The 23,516-nt window shown below is 38.9% G+C and overlaps 1 protein-coding gene across 2 annotated transcripts in view; it reads right to left on the reverse strand.

Annotated features, from left to right (window-relative positions):
• Window positions 1-23,516, reverse strand: part of SLC17A8 (solute carrier family 17 member 8) — a 30,200-nt gene that overhangs the window by 1,487 nt on the left and 5,197 nt on the right. The window contains exons 2-10 of one of the 2 annotated variants that reach the window (XM_063133732.1): window positions 16,756-17,005; window positions 15,522-15,640; window positions 11,656-11,770; window positions 9,638-9,725; window positions 6,815-6,901; window positions 5,983-6,119; window positions 5,340-5,489; window positions 4,488-4,620; window positions 1,705-1,815 (exon numbers count right to left, since the gene is read on the reverse strand). In XM_063133732.1, the coding sequence (XP_062989802.1) occupies window positions 1,705-1,815; window positions 4,488-4,620; window positions 5,340-5,489; window positions 5,983-6,119; window positions 6,815-6,901; window positions 9,638-9,725; window positions 11,656-11,770; window positions 15,522-15,640; window positions 16,756-17,005 (1,190 nt within the window). The remainder of the gene's footprint in view (window positions 1-1,704; window positions 1,816-4,487; window positions 4,621-5,339; window positions 5,490-5,982; window positions 6,120-6,814; window positions 6,902-9,637; window positions 9,726-11,655; window positions 11,771-15,521; window positions 15,641-16,755; window positions 17,006-23,516) is intronic. The other variant, XM_063133733.1, reaches the window with a different exon arrangement.

Below are 23,516 nucleotides of genomic sequence, written 5' to 3' on the forward strand. Positions count from 1 at the left end.
TGAAAGTTGGTTGAAAACATTAAATGGAATTTGTCATGGGCCCCAACAGTTGTCAGTACTGTTACATAGTGGCGTAGCATGGGGGCCCCCTCAGGGGCGGTTGCCCTGGGCGCAAAATTCTTAGGGGCGCAAAAATTTCCCCAAAAAAGAAAGAAAGTAGTAATAATAAATTAAAAAAATTAAAATCTGTGTAGATCCAACTATGTAGACGGGGCAAATAAACGTTGCCACGTAACATTTTACAGCATTTTTCTTGTTGCACACAGGTCAGGAAGGCCTTGCAGGCTGCATTTCCTCCCAAACGGGCCTCTCTAGCACACGCGTTGCTGCTCTGGCTACCTTCTAAGTCATCAAGAAGGAGGACAGAGCAGTGACGCGTGTGCTAGAGAGGCCCGTTTGGGAGGAAATGCAGCCTGTAAGGTGATTGGTTATCATATCAAGGTCATCATATCAGCCATGATGCTAAATAAAAAAGAATCAGGTGCACAACGCAGGAAGAGGAGTAAGATAGAGCAGGAGCAACAAGTTAAGCTAGCTGGATGATGAGCAGATTGCTAACTGGACAGCTTTAGATTTGCTTCTGTGGGTGTACAAGAGGAAGCTGCAAGAGAGTTTGACAAACTTTAAGAATCTTTCTAACTATCACTGTTTCAACTGCCAGTTGTGAAAGAAGTTTTTCAAAACTTAAATTAATCAAAACGTATCAGAGATCTACAATGACCCAAGAAAGACTGAGTAACCTAGCAATGCTGTCAATTGAGAGAGATTTCAATGTAGATTTCAATACTGTTATTGAAAAATTTGCACATATTAAAACCAGGCGATTTTAAATAAATGTAAGTACCGGTATACTAGTATTAAATTAATTTTACTTTAAATAGATCAGTATTTTCTTAAAATATAATACAAGGGCTTTGTGGGGGTAAGGGGTTCAATACTGGACTGGTGGAAGGGATTCAGGGAGTGCTAAAGGTTCACGGATTAGGGGAGCAATAATACTTGCCTTACCCCGGGCGCCGGCAACCCATGCTACGCCACTGCTGTTACAAACTGTTATAAAGCAGTAGTGTAGATCCTGTCAAAAACACTGAAAATATCACAGTCTCACAGATAATGCAAGGAATTAACTTGCTGTGTTGTTAAAATGCAAGACTGAATCTTTTAGTATACAGCGTTATGCATGTTTAGACAGAAAAAAAGTCTTACAATTCCCAGTATTCCCCAACCAGCCATGCTGTAGGTTCCTCACTATAATTCTGTAGTATTGGGAGGAGTTGCACTTGGCTGAATTTTCCTTTCTGTGGGATACTTAAACAAAAGCCTTTTCAGCATCAGGATCTGGAATCTCTCTCTCTCTCTCTCTCTCTCTCTCTCTCTCTCTCTCCACCCTCCACTTGTGCAGCAAAGCTATTTCATCATGTATATACAGGCTGGTCATATATTCATGTTTTAAATCTACCTTGTATAACTAGCAACATTTTCTTTCTTCTGAGCAAAACTTTAAAAACCCCAATGCATGTAGGGTAGCAAATCCAACTTTTAAAACCAACTTCTTTTATTTTTGTTTAGAAGTGAAATGACATTGTCTGATACCATCTGGACTGGTCCCAATTATGTCGGTAAAGTAGTTTTCTCATGGATTCATTCTATTGGATGGTTTTCTCATTGTTTAATTTTTTTAAAAAAATAATATTTTAAGTTTACCTGAAATAGCAAATCCACTAAAACCTACTGCTAAAACCAAGAAAGATATTGCCACACCTCTTGTGTGAGAGTAGCCAACCACCAAAAGTAAAGTTGCTTCCATTCCAAAACCTGCAAGTGAAACACATGGAGAAAATCAATGAACTATTTGAAATTCACTGCTTTAAGAAGTACCAAACCAGCCTCTAGACTTTATCTAATCTCTCTAGTCTTTATCTTATCTACCACATTGTAAGGAGACATTTAAGTCCCAAAAATGGAGAGTATAATGGAACAATTGTTGAATAAGTGAATCTCATCCTGTATTCCTATAGCAGTGTCTAGAAAAGCAGCCAATCTTTAACAGGAAATACCCATGCTTTTGTCACAAACATTAAGACCCAGGCCCTTTCTACACCTAAGGATTATCCCAGGAAATCGTCCCAGCCTGCTCCCAGGATCCCCTGTGTGTCATTTGCATGCACAGGGATGATCCCGGGGGGGGGGGAGAGGCAGGTGTAGAAACGGCCCCATTCACCTGTTTCAAGACTGAGCACTGATGCTTCTGAGGCTAATCTCTGATCAGAGTAAGTCCTACTCCAGTAATAGCTCCAAAAGTACAGCATGTACAATGATCATGCAATAATCTTCCTATATGTACTCGAAGATATTTTAAGGAATGATTGAATCAGTTTTTAAGACAGTAGGTATCTACTGCTCTGATGTGACTCATAATCTACAAGGATGATCTCAACAACCTTAGATGCATGATAGTGCCCATGCCTCTTTATACCATTAATACTTTGTGCCATTTTATACAGGGTTATTTCTAAGTCAGAGGATTGTTATTATGAACTAAGTGTCATTTTGTTTCTGATATGAATACTGTAAAAATTGATGGCTCTTTTCTCTTTAAAAAAAATAGAAAAATTAGTTGATCAGGGTCCTAAAATAAAATGCATATGTGTAGCCATTTCAAAGTAAACAGGGCTGCAGTACTATTGTTACCTTTTTAAGTGGCAGAGACACTCATTGTGCTGTTAAAGGTACAAGAAGGCAGCAATTCTTATTAATAAATGAATGATAATAAAATGTACCTTCTTGGTTTGATAGCTCCTTTAAAAAAACAAATATGTAAGGAATGCCGAGCAAAAGGACTAAATTTAAGTGAGAATAAACATTCTCAGACAGTAAAACTAATATTTGCATTAGAATTTGAGATAGACATTTGTTCAGCAAGAACACATATTTCCTAGAAAGTAAACCTAGAACCTTTGTTCATAAGAAGGACAGCAGGCCCTTTTTAATTTTTGTGAACCGCCCAGAGAGCTCCGGCTATTGGGCGGTATAGAAATGTAATAAATAAATAAATAAACAAATAAGCCCAAATTGCATGTGTAATAGAATAGAAGAGAAGAGAGGGGGAGGGGAGGGAGAGGAATTGGGGGAGAGAAGGGGAGGGGAGGGAATAAAATCTTTGTTAGTTAGTTTAAGTTTAAGTTAGTTGTGTTGTTCATGTGGGTGTGCACAAGGGATCTACAAAGAGTAAAACAAACACATTATGGATAAGAAAGTACGTATCTCAACACTCAATGTGAAAAGGCTAGGGGCAGTTGTAAAGAGAAAGAGAATAGAGCAGCTGCTAAACAAAGATGGGGCCAATTTTATCTTTCTACAAGAAACACATCAGGCTAAAGAAGGATTAAATGAATTAAGGTTAAAGTGGTCAATGTTGTATAAGAAGTCATTGGGGACTTAAAAAAAGGTGTAGCTATAATTATCTCGAAGAAATGTGGATTTAGTGTACTAAAGAGTAAAAGGGATGGGAAAGGGAGATATGTTATGATACAGGGGCAAATGGCAGGGGAGTATTACACTTTAGTTAATATTTATGCCCCTAATGAGAAGCAAAGTGATTTCTATAGGGAAGTATTCAGAGAAATGGAGGAAATAAAAAAGGGCATGTAATATTGGCTGGAGATTTTAATATGGTGATGGATAACATTTTAGATAAGTCAAACCCCACCACCCGAGAAAGAAGGAATAATATTACAAGTTTAAATAAAATGATAAAGGAAAAGGATTTAACAGATGTTTGGTGAACAATGAGAGTGGGGGGAAGCTGGGTACACTTTTTACTCACCAGTTTATAGAACCTTTTCAAGGATAGATTACATTTTTGTCTCAAAAGAGTTAGCAATAAAAGTTTGCAACACAGAGGTAGGGGTAATTAAAGTAACTGACCATGCACTGGTAAACATGGATTTTAAGGTGAAGAGGGACTACAGAGAAGCTAATAGATGGAAGTTAAATAGTAGAATATTAAAATATGAAAAGGTAGCGGGGAAGATGGGGAGAGAGTTACAAGAGTTATAGGAAATTAATGATAATGGGGAATGTCCCCCACCAGTATTGTGGGATACAATGAAGGCGGTAGCTAGGGGGATTTGTATTAGAGAAACTTGTAAATTAAGGAAGCTTTCTTATATCAAGTCAGACAACTGGTCCAGCTAGTTCAATTCTGTCTATACTGACTGGCAGAAACTCTCCTGGGTTTCAGATCAAAGTCTTCCTTGTCCCTAGCTGGAAATGCCAGAGACCAAACCTGGGCTCATTTGATCTACAACCCTTCTGCAAATATTTAAATATTTCTGCACTGCCTATCAGAAGAAAACTTTCAAAATGGATTGAAATGCTACAGTTTATTTGGTTATATTATTTCCACTTTGTTACCAGCAAAGCAGATTTCTATATTAGCTAGTAATACATAATTCAAATATTTTATCTACAAAATCTAACCATACCTCCACAGTTCATGATTTTTCTTACTGCGGTAGTTGTTAAAATTCTTCTGCTTCGTAAAAAGTCAGCTAGCTGGCCTCCAATGGGCACAATAATGGTCATGACCATATGAGGAACTGCAGACAAAAGGCCAACCTGAAAGAAAATGCACACAACTCTATGGAAGCACATTTTTAGGTACATGCATGCATCTGTGACCATAAGAGATTTGGTATATTTCCCCTGTTCATCCAATCAAACAAATCCAGTGAATGGTTTGGTAGCACATGACAATGAAGTTAAGTACAGGTGGTTTTGATAAGTACCTTGCTGGGAGACTGCTGAGAACACTGTATAACCTACTGTGAATTTTCAAAAATGAATATATATTATTTACATTGAAAAAACTGCAAGTGGAGTTCAACTCCCTTAACAGAGCTTTCCCATTCCCTTTCCAGTGCAGTATTTACACTCTTCTGAAAGGGCACTCTGGAGGATTGAGGAAGTTCCAAGAATGGTAAACAGCACAGCATTGGGGGGGGATGAAGCTGGAGTGGTGATGAAAATAGGTGGTAATAATTTTATTTTGTTATATAGAGACTGTGGCTTTATTGTGACTTAGCTACCTTTGGCATCCTGTATAGAAAGAGGGTGGGATACACATTATAATAACATAAATAAAACCAGCAAAACCCATTTGTGCAAGTGGGATCCAATCCAGCAAGTGCACATATAACACTGAATGTTACTAATGGAAAAGACAAATATACCTGTATCTGGAGATCCTCAACCTCACTGATCTCAAGGGAAGCTTAGAAACACTCCACACTTTATCATCAGTCCTTTAGAGAAAGTACTTGGGTTCATATATTTACCTTACTTATTGCAAATCCAAAGACCTCTTCAAAGTATGCAGGCTGACTTATAAGCAGTAAGTAGAAAGTCCAGCTTCTGCAAAAGTTTGCCACAATGATTGCATAAACTGGCATTGAAGTGAAAAACTGCTTCCATGGCGTACTAAATCTCTAGAAGAGAGATTGGGAAAGTCTTAGAATGGCTGGAATGTAACAGAGATTTCAAGTCTTGTGCAATGAGGCAAGAGTTCCATATATTCCATTTTTACAGCCAGCAGATAGTGCCACAACACTGCAGCAATATTGCACTATCCTGGAAATACACCAGCTCTTTGATGGTGGTGTATATTCCTTACTGCATTTTTAGTCAATTAAATCATGGCAGAATAAAGCTAAAAATGGCAGGAGAGATACCAAAGGATAACGACTTCATGCAAAGGACCTGCAAACTTCAGCGAGTAACTGATCTTGATCACATTACATAAGCTCTGTGTGAAGGCCCCTAAACACATTAGAAGCTACACAGATGGTCAGATGTGAAATTACATTTATTGTGGCAAATCCTTCTATTTGAAATTACATTTATTGTGACAAATTATGGACAATGAATCAATTGCCAAGAGGAAATAACCAGAAAGAAATAATATTAGTAAGTTTAACTTACACTGGCACTGACTAAATTGGCTCCTCCTATACTTGTTTCTATGTACGTTTTTTCCTCAGCAGTTATTGTTGGATGAACTGCTGGACTCTCATAGGCATGCAAAAGCCAGAACATGTACCAGATAATCCCAAACATTCCTGTAAAGGTAGGAAAACAGGAGGGTATTGAAACTTCTCAAAAGTACTTCATGCCTTATTTTTCAACAAATTATGTAAAAATCATAGAATCATAGAACCGTCAAACCGTTTGACAATAATTTCCACAATATTCATTCAATAGTGGTACAGAAGAGCAGTTTACAAAAATTAAATCTAAAAATACATTACAATTATATAATACAAAACTATTTGCATACAAAAATATAAAATAATTTTAAATATTTTAAAGGCTGCTATTTAGGCATGTTGGGTTGTACACAATGGTGTCATCTAGCTAGCATAAAGCTTCTACCACTTGTGGAAACCACATTTTTATCCTTATTCAAGTGTCACATCTAATGCTTTGACTCCTCTTGCACAAACTATTGTGCAAGCCATTGCACAAGCTCTTTCACAAATCATTGCACAAGATTTTGTACAACTTATTACAACTTCATTAGACTAGGTGTTGCTTACACTAATTCCACTAGTTTAGATAGCAGTTATGCATCCGCTAGTGAGACAACATCAATTCTTGTAATTTTTCTGCTAGCATAATGTTGACTGTATACATTTGTCATAAATTTCAAATAATGAAACTTCCCTGTTGAAAAGGGAAGTATTACCAGAACTAAAATGGTTTAGAACTCTATTATATTTAACGGTATTCAATTTTTGTTCACTGGGCAACTTACCATATATATAAAAGACAGATGGCCATCCTATGTATTGTACTAATACACCTGCTAGTGGCATGGCAACCACTGCCCCAGCATAAGAACCTGTAGAATAAAAGCATGTGTATTTGGGTCAACAACCGTGTTCCAACACATCCAGCCAATTGGCATTCATTAATATAGTTAGTTCACAAAAAATAACAGTAAATAGAGCAGCTGCATCAAAGGACCAGACAATTCTCAGTGCTAATGCTTTCTGAAAAGGCTTTCACATATCTTTGGAATGATAAGGAGGAAGCTGTGTGAACATCTCTCAGAAGGGAGTTCCAGAGCATCAGTACTGCTATTGCAAAGGTCCTACTCCTAGTGACTGCATCCAATCATTGTGTAAAGTACAGGAGCCCTCTCAGTATCGGAAAATAGCAGCCCTCTTCACTTGGTTGGATGGCATGATATCTCCTTGAATTACTCCTTGAATTAACATGTTGGTTGTTTTATTATGGTTTTAATTTTTGTGAACCGCCCAGAGAGCTTCGGCTATTGGGCGGTATAGAAATGTAATAAATAAATAAATAAATAAATACTAACTAAAAGTTACTGATTCCTTTGAGCACAACCAACAAACAGCTTTTAGCTTTTCCATGGGCAACTCTCCTATCCTGGGTTGGAAAACTTTACATAATCCCAAACACATCTGAGGTTTCTTCTTCATTATTAGCAGTCTGCAAACCAAAGAGTATGTCTCACAGAGAGTTAGCACTCCAAATCCAACTCCAGATCAGTTTTCAGTATTGTGGACAGGGTAAATACATTACCAAAGAGACAGAGCGTAGAAACCAACTAAAGTCCTGCTTAGGGTAGACCCATTGAAATGAATGGGACTTAAATCCCATTCATTTCAATGGGTCAATTCTAAGTAGGACTTTAGTTCAATTTAACCCAGAGTTTTTATCTCTTCAAGAATTTTGAAGCTCAACAACATTCAGCAGGCAAAGTTCTTCACTGAAGGATTGTTATGAAAGAACTTGCACCTGTGGAATGTCATCTTCTGAGTTCTTAAAGAGAAGGAACCCTTTTCTGAAAATGGTCACTCTATAGTACTGTAAAAATGTAAGAAATCAGGAAAACACAATTCAAGGAGTATTAGTCAATTAACTTAGTGAGAAAAAGGATGTCCACGATAAAATACTCAAGAAAAATAACTGGTATTTGGAGCCTATTGAGAACTCATACAGACAAGCCATGAAATTCTAGGATGGCATTTAGCAGTTGTTGCTAATGAATTATTCTGAGGGATGAACAGACTCAGGTGTTCTTCTTTTCCTCATTTGACCTTAGTTCAAACTTTGTTAATGAACATTAACCTGTGTATGAACCACCATTGGGCATGTTGAGAACATTTCACTGTGAGCTGCCCTCGGAATAATTCATCAGCAAATCAGTTTAACTTGCAATTACCCATGCTTCAGGTGTGTAGTGTGACCCAAAAGCATTAACTAAACCAAATACAGTAAATTTGTTAATAAAAGAAAAAGATTTTTGTTTACTAGCCACACACCCAGTATAATATTCAGTCTGTATGCAAATAAACAGGGGCATAAGAGTATAACAAATAAATAAATAAATAAATAAATAAATAAAGGAAAGCACTATAAGAGGCAAGCAGCCCAAACTCCAAAAGGGCATAAAAATGTACTAGGAGGAGACCGCCAACAGAGACAGAAGGAGGCAAGAGTGAATGAACAGGGGATGCTTCCAGACAGAAAGCTCCTAGCACTATAAAATCATTGCTTTTCTGATGTAATCTGCAAGCAGAAATGCACTGAGAGACAAAGAGAGAGAAACTAAATGTTTGAATATAAATATCTGCTTGCTGTGAGTATGTAGATGAGTGATAAAGACCCCAGGAAAAATTGGAATTGCTAATGAAATATAGAAAGTTAAAATTTAGAGGCATTTAGCTAGAGAAAAAAAATCAAGGGATTCTTCTAATTTATTTTATGATTCCAATTGCTGTTATACGGGGAAAGAAAGCGAAAACAATTCCTGCTGAAATGAGATATGACAGGTAAGAATTTTACCCTAGACTCCATTTTGAAAGAAACCAATGAGAGGGCATGTATCAAAAAATTTAGGAGAGTTCCTCTGGGAATGAGATCGTGCCTTTCAATACCTGAACTGGGTAATTGTCAGAGACCCTCCACTGATGAATAATTGGAGACCTATAATTTTGAAAAATTGACATTGTGGTTTTTTCCAGCTTCATTGGCTGCCAGTCCAGGTCCGGGCCCAATTCAAAGTGCTGGTATTGACATTTAAAGCCCTAAATGGTTTGGGGCCAGGTTATTTGAAGGAACGCCTCCTCCCATATGTACCTACTCGGACCTTAAGATCATCTACAGGGGCCCTTCTCCGTGAGCCCCTGCCAAAGGAAGTGAGGCAGGTGGCTACTAGGAGGAGGGCTTTCTCCGCTGTGGCACCCCGGTTGTGGAACGAGCTCCCCAGAGAGGTCCGCCTGGCGCCTACACTGTACTGCTTTCGTCGCCAGCTGAAGACCTTTTTATTCACTCAGTATTTTAACACTTAATTTTAACTTAAATTTAAATTTTACTGTTTTAACTCTGTATTTTAACCTTATATCAATTTTGCTGTGTGGTTTTATCCTGGTTGCGCTTTTTATACTGTATTTCATAATTGTGTTTTTAACCTGTTGGGTGTTTTATTGTGGTTTTAATTTTTGTGAACTGCCCAGAGAGCTTCGGCTATTGGGTGGTATAAAAATCAAATAAATAAATAAATAAATTTTAATCCATAGTAATCTCTCAAAACCAGTAAACTTACCACAAAAAGATGTGGTTGCTAGCCTGCTTCTTTCCAACGGAGGAGCCCATTTACTCCACATACCATGGCATGCTGGGTAGGTCACGCCCTAGAAAATATTTTATGCATAGCATTCAATTTCTATTTAACATCCTCGCTTGTGTACAGAACTTTTTGTTCTCTTTAACTAACTGAACTTTTTTTAACCTTTCAAGGCAGCAGTTCCATGCATAGTTACAAGAAAATAAACCTGATTAAGTACAAAGAAGCTTGCTTCCAAGTAAACATGTATAGGATCAGGTGCCATTGAGGCAGGATTAAGGAAAACAGTGGTTCAGTAGTGAGGTGACTTCCCTACATACAAATATTGCTAAATGTCCCTTTGAATATTCCATTTAACAACCCAGCCCTCTCACTGAGTAAGAGCTTCTTTACATAAGCAAAAAAATCCCACACCTTTACTGGGGCTTGGTCTACCTGAGTCTTCATGAGACGACAATTGCCACAATACATGCAGTTCCCCGCCCCATGGGGGGGGGGGGAATTTTCTATGTGGGCAAGCTCCGTATGTTTCATGGCGGTGCAATATGACACAACATTGCACAATTCCATAAATACACCACTTCTTTGATGGCAGTTTATATATATTTTACTGCATTTTCAGTGAGTTTAAAAAATGGCAGAATAAAGCTGAAAAATGATTGGAGAGGCACTTGACAACATGGTGAAGAGGACCTGCAAACTTTCGTGAGTGGCCCACCACAAGTGCACAATAAAATCCTTGTGTAAAGAAACCTTAACTTTATGTAGGCTCCACAGACATTTTCTGATATATCAAAGCAGGTCTGGTATCATATTATCTGTAGGGGTATTGTGCAACAGCCTCTAATCAAATTGAAGGTCCTGCCCCACTCATGAAGCTCACTCAGTGGGACAAAGGGGTGAAAAACTTAGATACCTGAAGGACCATCTTCTCCCATATGAACCTGCCTATTTGCTGAAATGTTTACCTGAGGCTCTACTTTCTCTCACCTTGAGAAGTCACAAAGCTACGGAATTAATGAATGTATTGGCTACATTGCTAGCATATTTCACCAGCACTGTTTGTCTGTAATACTAAATACATTTGCTAGGGAGCAAATCTTACTGAACTCAATAGACTTTCTTCTGAATACACATTGCATGTGTATGCAATGTGTATTCTACTTTTTATACTAAATGTTATAATGTTTGTACTAAATGTTTGTACTAAAATGTTAAGTAGGCCCATAACCTTGTGTCCCATTTATATTCACTCCTATGACATCCATGTATTTTTGGTCATAGTCACCAAAAATACAAGGTAAACAGGAAACATTCATAAGCAGGTTAAGACACTCTAGAACTATTTTTAAAGGTAGGTGTCAGCACAAAATCAACCGTCCCCTCAGTATTCTGGTAGCTGACAGGATCTTGAAATAGTGCCCCTTTGTGGTAATATTGAATACCATCTTGCTTTCTATATTTTCCCAGACAACTTGTGATTTAACAACTTGGGACATGAAGGACTAAGAATGCAATCCTAAACATACAAGGAATGAGCCCTACTTAGCTCAGTAGTACTTACTTCTGAGTAAACATGTAACAGATTGTGCTATAAAACTTGCCATATTAGAACTATTTATGCAGGCTTTCCCTGACGTGTGCACCAACTGGTATAGTCATATTGTTGAGCAGTGATTATTGTATTGTATTTTATGTTACGTTAATCACTTTGATTATTTTATTGGAAAGTGTATACAAATTTGTGCAATAAATACATAGATATCTAATAAATAACAAACCCTTCTACTTCAACTGGACCATCCTAAATTAGCTACCTTCCAAGTACTTTAAATTAATTAACAGCTGACTGTTGGGAAACCAGGGTATTAACAAAAGAGATAAAATTGCTGGATTGATGGACAAAATTTCATTCCAACATGTGTATTGTTTGCATTCAAATAATTAACGCTTGGGCTAATAACAAGTATAAAAAGACAAATACATTGGATGCCTACCTCTACGAGTCCTTGTAAAATTCTTACAAACATAACACAGCCATAATGTACCCTGGCAGCTGCAGGAATGAACATGTTTAGTGTGGAAGTTAGGAAAATAGCTGCTCCAAATACCCTGTAGGGAGAGGGGGGGAGAGAGAGCACAATTTGATGATGATGATGATGATGATGATGATGATGATGATGATATATGGATGATGCCAAATATTGAGCAGCACAGGGGTGGGAGAATCAGCAAGGCTTGAGCTTGTTGACCTTTTCTGAGTTTCACCTTAAAACCCAATCCCATTTTCAATTACAATGTTTTTCTTTTCATTTGAACAGGAAAATTGTGCATTTTTTGAAAATGCATACCCAAATGCACACTTTTCCTCCATAGACTAAAGCATGACAAGGAACACTTTTAGGGAAATGTGCATTGGAGGGACGGGACCCTGGAATAATAGGTATATAGGATTGCTTTGTCCAGTTCTTAGTAAGGAATTTATTTTAAAAATGGAAGAAAACTGGTAATAGCTGAAGATACGTGGATACCCAAATATTCAAATTAGGTCCAGCTTTGTCAGCATGCATACATCTTCATATATATATATATATATATATATATATATATATATATATATTCACTATAATGTAATATATACCACAAGATGTAGTGATGGCTACCAATTTGGATGGCTTTAAAGGGGATTGGATAAATTCCTGGAGGAGAAGGCTATCAGTGGCTACTAGCCTTGATGGTTATGTGCTACTTCCAGTAACCGAAGCAGTAAGCCCGTGTGCACCAGTTGCTGGGGAACGTGGGTGGGAGGGTGCAGTTGCACCATATCCTTCTTTGTTGGTCCCTGGCCGATGGCTGGTTGGCCACTGTGTGAACAGAGCGCTGGATTAGATGGACCCTCGGTCTGAACCAGCATCAGGGCACTTCTTAGGTTCTTATACATTTGGTACTTCATCCCAATCTGCTTTAAGCATGTGTGTATGTGTGTGTGTGTGTGTGTGTGTGTATGCCATAATAATGACATGGTGGTAACCCAATGGCCTTTTCATTATGCATGTTTGGTTGTGCCATTTTGACGAGAGAGAGAAAACCGTTATATGCAGTAAAATTAATAACAAATTATACTATCTCTTATAAATATCTTGTTCAGATATATTGGCATTCTGCAGTCAAAGAATAGCAAGCTGTAACCTTAAATTTGTTGAAAGCAACAAAGTTCCTAGTTACATTTAAACCTGAAAAACTACTTACATCCACAGAATGGCAGGAAAAAATTGGAAAATTGCTGAGATGACAAAGTAAACTGAGATTCCTCCAAATACATGAAGAAAATTAGCAACATCAACTTTATTGTAAACTTTAGTATAAAGGGAAGTAAATAAATGCATGTTTTTGCTCTGTAAAAATGAGAAAGCCTTGTGTAGTAAGACCATGTCATTCATGAAACCAAAGGAAAAGGAATTACATCATTTTTAATGCCTTTGTGTAAAGACACTGACTTAATTAAATTATTGTATAATGTTTGGATTATGTTTAAATATGCTTATTAGAAAGTTTCTCCTCTTTTAGACTGAATGTTCCCAAATGGTGATCCCGGGTAAATTTGTGAAATGTTCATGCAGACATACACATATACATCAGAGTTACTTGGATTGGATTTCAATAAAACTTTTCTTGCATAGATCAAAGGTAAATATTTTTTTTTGCTGCCAACTCATGTTGAATATACATATGTATTTGGTCTTCTGAGTAGCTGAACAATCCTGCAAACTTCAAAATTAAGTGTTCTTGCTCAAGACTCTAAAAATGCTGAACAATTTACAAGTCTGTATGTAAATGGACAGCCTTTATATAGCACATTGTTTGGACCCAGAAGGTCCACATTTTTAAACCCTTGGCATCTCCAATTAGAAGCTGGTGATGGAAAAGGCTTCTGCCTAAGCCACAAAGAGCCACTGTCAGTCAGAATACTCAATACTGGCCAAACAGTCTGACCTGTCATAAGGCTGCTTCATAAAACGAGTGCAAAATGCTATCTTAACATAGATAAAATCCTTCTGAATCCATAGAGAACTGAGCATGTGCTTTAGTAATTTGAGGAATCAGCAAGCCACAATGATGATCTTTCTATTTTCAAAGGAAATTCTGCACCAGTTAGAAAATATTATTGTAAAAAAAAAAATGTGATAGCAGATAAGATTGCAATAGCTCAGAGACAGAAGAGGTTTCAGCATCCATGTTCTTCTGAACACTTAATAAATAGAGAACTTTTCAGATGATGAAATTAATCAATTTGGTTGCATTGCATGAAAAGAGGCAGCAGATGGGTAATTTTCTGTACAAGATGAGTAATATTAAGACTTGTAATTATCTTGTATTGGACTGTTATTTTGCCGTAGTTTCCTAATACATGCATGATACATTCTAAATGTACATGCAATAGGAAAAAAAAACATGTGAATGTATGGGCATTACACATAACATCCTCATGGAGTTTTCAAAATGTCTTCCATGTAGGTATCAAGTTGTGTGTGGGAAGCACCCTAAAAATAGCTTACTATTTTTAATTTGTTCACATTGTGTATATTTCCCTTACCACCATCGACAACTAATGAGCAGCTGCCAACATGAAATCAATTCTTCAAATATGTATGACTTTACCCAACAGTACTCTATTTTTGAAAGACAACATTCACATGTATCCTGTTCCCCATTCTTTTACAACCCAATAACAGCCTTATAATACATTCTTATTTCAAACAGTTTAACTTTCTTTTTGCTGTTGCCATAAGAGAACATAAGGCCAAGTTATTTTTAGTGTCTTAGGACACTATCCTATGATTGTTAATAAAGAAACTATGGTCAAATGTCTGCAACTGTTAACCTACGAAAAGAAGCAGATGCACTGTAAACATGGATATCTGAATGACCTAAGTTTGATCTCAGGTCCTATAACATAGCCATAGGCGATCCAACACAACACCAATCACTGCCAACGGCCACAGAATATTTCAACTGTCATTATTTCAGTCCTGTTGGATATAGCCGCTGCCCTGAGCAATGCCCCAAATTGGCTGAAGGACTGGCCAGGTTTATGAATGGGAATTTGAGTAGTGTTTCAACTCAAAAAATATCCCAACATGAACACTGTCCCTTCTAGCACTCTGTGGATGAGCTTGTCTTTTTCTGTTTTGAGAATACTACTGCTAGGAAGATGGATCTTTGTACATCCCTCCACAGACCTTACCAGAACTATGTTCTCTGGTGATTAGAACAACTGAAATGCCTTTAGTTTCATTAGGTTAATAATCAGCAGGCTGCTGTTGCACTCATGTCCTATTGTGGGTTTCCTACAGGCAGCTGGGTGGCGAATGTATGAACAGAAGGCTGGACTAGATGAATCCTTGGTCTGATCCAGCATGGCTCGTCTTATGTTCTTAGGGAGTAGCATACCTTCACATTAGACACAATGATTAAATTCAATTCTAATATTACTACTGCCTATTAATGTCCCCCAAAATTCATCATATTCATTAACCTGGTTCACACAACACACAGTCAAATCGTGGGTTATTTAAACCCACAGAGCAGTAATAAGTTGCTAGAGCTATGGAGCTCTAGAAATACCAATTCTGATAAGTACAATATTAGCTAATATATTAGGATATAATATTATCCTAACTGCTTTATTATATTATCTCCTTATTGTTTTACTATGATTTTATTAGATTGTAAGCCTATGCGGCAGAGTCTTACTATTTACTGTTTTACTCTGTACAGCACCATGTACGTTGATGGTGCTATATAAATAAATTAATAATAATAATAATAATAATAATAATAATAATAATAATAATTCTCTTACCTGTTAGCTGCTAGTTTATTTGCAATGAAGCCTCCTGGAATTTGTGTAACAATGTAACCCCAGAAAAACGAGCCATGAATGAGTCCTACTGTTTCTGGATCCCAGTTGAATTGTGCTTTCTACAAATAAAACAGCATTTACATGGTAACATGTAGTTAACACGTTGTATTTGCAAGGTATGTTTTGTTGCACAAAATTGCAACAATGCAGTTGCAAAATCCTGAACAGTGCAGATACAATTGAGCCAAATGTTGTGGATTTTTGAGTTGCCAAAAGATATGAAAACTAGCATATCTGACAAGACTGGGGCACTTTGCAATTGAATTTTCATCAGCTAGCTGAGATGCAGGTCAGTTAAATCCAATATTCTTACTTAAGGATCACTATATATCCCTTCTGGATCCCTTCTGGATGTTATCAGCTAACCATTGTCCTCACTTTAATGCACAACACAAGCCCCATTAAACAGAATTAGCTTTTGAGTCCTTGAGGGACATCAACTGAAATACTCTTGGGCCAGAATCATAGAATGGAAACAGGAAAGGAGAACGTAGCTAGAGATCTTTTGAAAGCTTTACTAGGCAAGCTGGTTTAAAGTAGCTGGCTTGCTCCTCCGGCAAAATGCATGTCAGGGGTGGGGAAACTGTGCCCTTCCAAATGTTGTGGGACTTCAGCAACCATGAAGCCCAGCCAGCATGGCCAATAGTCAAGGATGATGGGAATTGTAGTTGAACAACCCTTGGAGAGCCACAGGTTCCCAACCCATGGCATATGTTTTCTGCACCCATGCTAATGATTGACCTATATCAGCCTTCCCCAACCAGGTGCCTCCAGATGTTTTGGACCTCATGGTTGGGGTGAGGAGAGTTGATCCAAAACATCTGGAGGACTCCAGGTTGAGAAAGACTGTCCTATATTTATCACATTTACAGTACAATCTAAGGAATCTTTTCTCAGAAATAGGTCCCACTGTGTTCAATGGCACTTACTCCTAAGTGTGCCTTGGACTGCAGCCCCAATTTTCCATAGTGTGGTGTGAGTGTTTTGAGTTCAAATCTCCACGCAAGCATGAAGCTTGAGTGAAGATTTGACCTATTAGGAAAAGCTGAAAAAATATTTACCACCATTAAAGAAAACACATTTTCAGATCCAAATTATTCTATAGAGTTCTTATAAAACCTTGGCCCAAGCAGGGTGTTATTTCTCTGCGTCAAGTAATATATGACCTACTTACCTCAATCTCTGGTTTTCCATTGACATAGATTGTGTTGTTGTTAACCATTTCCACAATGGCAACCCCAAGATTGCATCTAATTCCAAAAGAAATGCAAAATCCCAGGCCGCTCATTATAGCAATGATGTAGCGTTTAGGTAGTCCACAGCAATAGCAATCAAATAAAGGAGGCTTGTCTGCTCTTTGCACAGGTCTTCCTTCTTCAGTCAATTCAATGTTATCTTCTTCTAGGTTGGTTCCATCAATTTTTCTGAAACCATGTAAAATAAGGGAGAAAGACATTCTTAAACGACGTTGCCTGTATATATTTGAATAACACACTGGTTAGCCACTACAGTTGCCTTTCAATGGCAACTGTTCCTGGTAAATTGTAGTACGGTTGAAGGTATACTCTTACTTGTCAGTTCAAGTCCAATTTAAAGATAAAGAACCAGAAGAAGGGAGAGCCTTGAAGTTGCCCAACAACAGTCAACACGTGGACAGAAAACTGAGCAGGTACTCAGGTCATTGGTTAGTTCCCTGCTATGGCAAGATTTGTAGTTTTCTATTTAAATTATAGAAACTATTTCTAAATTTGCAGCTGTGCATATAAATTATTAAATTTTATGCAACTCAGTGTCCTCATTTGTCCTCTTTTTTTTAGCATTGTATAAGTGCACACCACATGTCTTCAGTCTCTTACACTGTAAGCTTAAATTTCTGGAATGAGACATGGCAGCCACGTTTTCTGTTAGTACAATGTAAAATGACCAATTCAATGATGTCACATCCTGTGACCTGGAAACTGTTCCCACACACACACACACACACACACACACACACACACACACACACACCAGCCTGTATTGACTAAATGTCTGAGAATTTATTGCAGTTACAATGATGGTAAAGAAAAGAGAAGGGCATTTTGCCATTCAATGTAGTACAAGTTTCAAGACTGAGCACTTGTATTGAAAAATTACATTATGGATCTAAACCCTTGTCATCTTAAAACCTTTACAGAAGTTATAGTGGCCCCGTTCAGATGGCAACATTAACCATGCTGGTTAAGGTTTTTTTGATAAGGTGTATGGTTAACGGTGTCTTCTGACATGTGTTTTGCCTAACTATGTGCTTCCGGGTTAACGGCACTAACCATGGCTAAAAGTGTCATCTGACACGTGTCTGTGGTTAAGGGGCCAAAAAAATAGAGCTTCCAGTATAGAATCGCCTAACTAGACCAGGATGCTCTAGCCAGCAGGCTCTATCACTGCTCTGGACTGCTGCTTGACTTCAATACGCTGTGAGGCCACCATTTCATGGTTTCGGCTTAGTTTTTTGAGCGATATTAGTTCTTCATAGCGGTGCATGCTTACTGCAGAACTTTTTAAAACCCCACCAGCACTTCCCCAATATGAAGCAGGTGTGTTTCCTACGTCGTGGAAGAGCCATTACCCCTTTCATGCCCCGATTTTTGCATTGCCACTGCTTGATGACGTGGGTCACGTGTGCATTTCAGAAGGCAACCCACTCAAAATGGCCACAGAAAGCGTATTGCATGGGGTATTTCTCAAAATGGCCAACAGCATCTGCTGGAGCTAGGTGACTGGTACACCTAGGCATGATCATATCACACCAGTTTTAAAATCTCTTCCCTGGCTCTTTCCGAGCGAAGTATAAAGTGTTGGTTTTTGCCTTTAAAGCCCTACATGGTTTGGGTCCCAGCTGCCTGCAGGATTGCCTTCTCCTGTACAATCCACCCTGCACACTCAGGTCCTCTGGGAAAAATCTACTTCAGCTAGCAAAGACTGGATTAACAACTGTTACCCAGAGGACTTTCTCTTCTGCTGCTCCCAGACTGTGGAATGGCCTGCTGGAGGAGACTCATCAACTTAACAGTCTACTAGCATTCAAGAAAGCTTTTAAAGACTGATCTCTTCTGGCAGGCCTATCCAGTGGAATTTTAAGATGATTTTAGAACGTTTTTAGGATTTTTTTAACAATGTATATTATGTTTTAATTCACTTTTATGTATTTTAACATTTATTGTTCTGATCGAGCCGGGTAAGAAATAAAATTATTATTATTATTATTATTATTATTATTATTATGATTATGATTATTATTGCCATGGGAGTAAAATGGCACTGTTGCACCATTGGGGGGGGGCGCGAAATAGACTCCACACAACTTCTGCAGTTTGAAACAGCAGCTGATGGCGAAGCAGAAAGCACAGGAATCGCTCATCAAATCGGCCAAGGTATGTCAGTAATGGCTGGTGAAATTGCTGCTTGCACTAAAATGGCAAGCACAACTGCCAGGGCTCATAGTGCTAGGACTGCTGGGATATGGGGCAGATCATTTGGAGGACTCAGGTGCTCAACTAACCGGTTTGTGGCTAGCGTGTGGTTAAGGAAAACTTAACCACAAAAGGGTTAACTGTGTCATATGCTAGCGTTCCACATGTGGTTAGCGTTAACCACAGATGAACATGGTTAAGCTAACCACAAAGCCCTGAGTGTCGTCTGAACAGGGCCAGTCTCAGGTTAGATTCACACTACAGACTTTTTCTGGTTTAATGGTCATTCTCATGCCACAGGGAATCCTGGAAAATGAGGTTCTTTTTGTATCTTGAAAATATCATTCGCATCCCTTACCAAACTACAATTTCAATAATTTTGGCAGGGAAACCATGATAGTTAAACTAGTATGAGGAAGTGAGGAAATATTTCTGAAGAAAAGTTCAAATATGATTAGAAGGTGGAAAATCTCTGATCATCCAGATGGTATTGAACTCCAACCCCCATCAGCCCCAGCCAACTTGGCCAATGGTCAGGGATGATGGGAGTTGCAGTCCAACAAAATCTGGAGGTCTGCAGGTTCCCCACCAATGGTTTAGATGGTAAATCTTATAAGGGTACAATCCCATGCTGGCTGAGAATTATAGACACCTTTCTGTCTAAACATGCATAGGATTGCACTCAAAGGAGATGCTAAAGGAACTAGGCGTGCTTAGTCCAGAGAAAACTAAATTAAGGGAGACATCCTGACAGTCTTCAAATGATGAAAAATGATGCTAGAAAGAAGTGTGGGAGCAACTGTTCACCCTAACTGATGAGGATGACGCTGGGAGCAATGGCTTAAACTAGAGGAAGTTTGGGTGGGTTAAATTTGGAACAAGGGTTTGAAGACAGTAATGGATGTTTTAGATAAATTCAGTATGAATCTATGACCACTGACTAAAATCTAGACTGTCTCATTTAAACAGAGGCCTTCGTGTATTTCTTTAAGCCATTTATATATATTTTTGAAGAGCTCAATGAGGCCAACAACAATAAATTTTAAACCAGTCAAACTAGAAGTATTAAAAGCCAAAAACCCAAAACCCAAGGTAGTCATTTAAAAAAATCCAGAAAAATCCAGCAATGTCAACAGTGTAGTGCAGCACATAGAATCATAGAATCACTGAATAGTAGAGTTGGAAGGGGTCTATAAGGCCATCAAGTCCAACCCCCTGCTCAATGCAGGAATCCTCCTTAAAGCATACCTGACAGATGGCTTGTCAGAATGCCTCTTGAATGCCTCTAGGGCGGGAGATCCCACAACCTCCCTAGGTAACCGGTTCCATTGTCATACTGCTCTAACAGTCAGGAAGTTTTTTTCTGATGTCCAGCCGGAATCTGGCTTCCTGTAATTTGAGCCCATTATTCCGTGTCCTGCACTCTGGGATGATTGAGGAGAGATCCTGGTCCTCCTCTGTGTGACAACCTTTCAAGTATTTGAAGAGTGATATCATAAGCTCCATCACACCGGGAGTTAACACGCGCCGTACCTTTGCTTCTCCGCCCATGTTTTCATTCCTCAGTTACTTCCTCTTTCAAAAGAGGAAGTACACAATGAGCATGAGGCCCATTGAGTCCGCTGTTCTAATGGCGCTACTTCTCCTGCACACAGCAGGAGAGAGCAACAATTCCGAGTTTAAAAAAACATCGGACTAAATGAGGGGTTTTCTTTGTTGCGCAAGGAAGGCCAGAAGGGGTGGAAGGCGCACGGGAGGCAGACGACATCATGTGAGGGAACTGAGCAAACTCCATGAGACCCCAGTAACAAGCATGCAATAAAACGCTCATCAGATGGAGCTTCATGTCTCCCCTCAGTCTTCTCTTATCTAGGTTAAACATGCCCAGTTCTTTCAGTCTCTCTCCATAGGGCTTTGTTTCCAGACCCCTGATCATCCTCGTTGCCCTCCTCTGAACCCGCTCCAGCTTGTCTGCATCCTTCTTGAAATGTGGTGCCCAGAACTGGATGCAGCACTCAAGATGAGGCCTAACCAGTACCAAATAAAGGGGAAGCAGTACTTTGCACAAATTGGAAACTATACTTCTATTAATGCAGCCCCAATAGCATTTGCTGTTTTTGCAGCCACATCACACTGTTGGCTCATATTCAGTTTGTGATCTACAACAATTCCAAGATCCTTCTCACTTGTAGTATTGTTGAGCCAAGTTTCCTCCTTCTTGTAACTGTGCATTTGGTTTCTTTTTCCTAGGTGTAGAACTTGACATTTATCCCCATGCATTGCAATGAATTGTTGTTATTGCTGAGGAATGCCTAACCTTTAGACATGTCTGTGTTTAGATCCTACTATCAGCCACAAAGCCTTGGTCTGCTTTACAACTGAAGAAATGGTTTTAAGAGACTGTGGGATCCCAGGCGCATAGACAGTTATTGCAAATGCACATGACATCATACATACATCAGCAGGAAAAGCTTGCCTGGCATAGCAATCCTTGAACATCTGTCAGAAGCCACAGTGCTCTTGGCCATACATGGCTAGCCCTAATTAGGTTCTAATCCGTTTATCTGTTCAAATACAGTTTTCCTTTTCTTTCCTTGAATAATTGGTGCTTCTTAATTAATTCTGTGTACAATAGCAAAAAGTCTGTGAGAAGATGAACAGAAATATTTAGGTTGCCAGCTGGGCTGCCCCTGAGCCTTCTGGAACTCTTGGTTAAGAGTAACATGTGGTTCTGCCTACCGCCTCTTAGAACAAAAGAAATATTCACTTATTACATGGGCCCCATACTTAATTTTTTTACTCCTCAATTAGACATGCCTTTGATGAGAGGTTACCGCAGCTGCAATTGGGAGCTCTGTTCATTGGGAGCGGATTCAGGAAGTCAGAACTTTCAGAGATGGTGCCAAGTTAGATTAACAATTCACAAGGCCCAGCTCAAAGGACCCTCTTGAGATCCAAGAACAGATTCACTGGTAGAAATTGCTTTTCTTATATGTTTTCAGTATTTCAAAATTATTTATATAACTTCAACATGTTACAGCATGATCATGTTATATAAATATGAAAAGTGGGGCCATTCCACCACCCCATAATTGCTCCTCTTCCTCCTTCATTTGTCACCCCCAGCGGATTGTAACAGAGAAATGAGATGGGAAACAGGGCCATTCCACCAGTCCTGCTGCAAGACTACATTTTCCCCTCTTCCCTCTCCATCCCTTTTTCCTTGAGCGTCTTGTCTTGTTAGATAGGATTGTGACCTTTCCTCTCCCTACATCAATCACCACAGTGCCCCTTTGTGACATCTATGTGGTCATCCACGGTCACTCTTGTGACCTTGGAAAGCAGACTCTGCAGGTTTTTTTCACTCCAATGGGGAGAGCAAAGCCTTCGCTGTCAGATACACCCTCCCAAGGTCCACAGCCTTTGGAATGGGAATCTGTAATCCCTGGGGAAAAGGGATATGGAGGCAAGAGTAAAATAAGCATTTTGAAGCATTACTTTTTATGTCATCTGTGTAACATTGTTATATTTCATTGTTGCTAGGCTTGACATTGTTAGAAACCCATGTTTTCTAAAGTCCTTCATCTAGAGTGCTCAGGAGAAGATTCAGATGGGGTTACTAGGATCAAGGCCTCTTCTTAATCCACTTATTATGCACTTCAGCCAAACAAAATCTACTCTACGCAAAAGACATGGCACAGCACATTGCTATCATTGCGTCTATTTAACATTTGTACAACTCTCTTTAAAACATGGGTGAGGGAACCTCTTTCAGCTTGAGGACTGAATTTCTTGAGGGCTTTATTCCAGTGCTGGACAAGGCCAAAGGCCAAGGGGGCAAGGCCAAAGCAATGTGGTCAACCCCCACTCCCCCACCCCCAAATACCAGCATATTGTAGCTTAGAATGGCGAAAATTCTTCACAAAAGCCAGAAGCCACCAAACAAATGGTGGTTGGGGGGAAGGGGTACAGCTGCCTGGGGAACTCCAGAGGACTGGATTGGAACCCCTGGAAGTTTGGATTTGGCCTCCAGGCCTGAGGTTCCTTACCCCTGATTTAAAATACATGCAAATTCACCCTTGTATCTCCAACCAGAGGTTTGATAGGCTACGTGCACCAAAACTAGTATGAGGAGAGAGGAGAGGTTGGGCATTGTCATATAGTGGAAATCAACTAATACCCTATTTCTTCGATTCTAAGATGCACTTTTCCCCCATATAAACTTCTCTAAAAATGGGGTGTGTCTTAGAATCACGGGTGTGTCTTAGGGTTTTTTTTTCTGTTGGTGGTACTGAAATTAGTGTGCATCTTATAATTGATGGTGTCTTACAATCGAAGAAATACGGTACTTAGTAGCATGCAGTAGTTAAGTAAGAAATAAGGGGAGACAGAGTGGTTTGGGAAAGGCTTCAAACCAGATTTTGCTTAATTTCAAAGCATCATTATATAGTTTTCTTTTCATACACACAAACAATAAAACTCT

This window comes from Elgaria multicarinata, chromosome 9 (assembly GCF_023053635.1).
Source record: "Elgaria multicarinata webbii isolate HBS135686 ecotype San Diego chromosome 9, rElgMul1.1.pri, whole genome shotgun sequence".
In the NCBI taxonomy this organism is placed as follows: domain Eukaryota; kingdom Metazoa; phylum Chordata; class Lepidosauria; order Squamata; family Anguidae; genus Elgaria; species Elgaria multicarinata.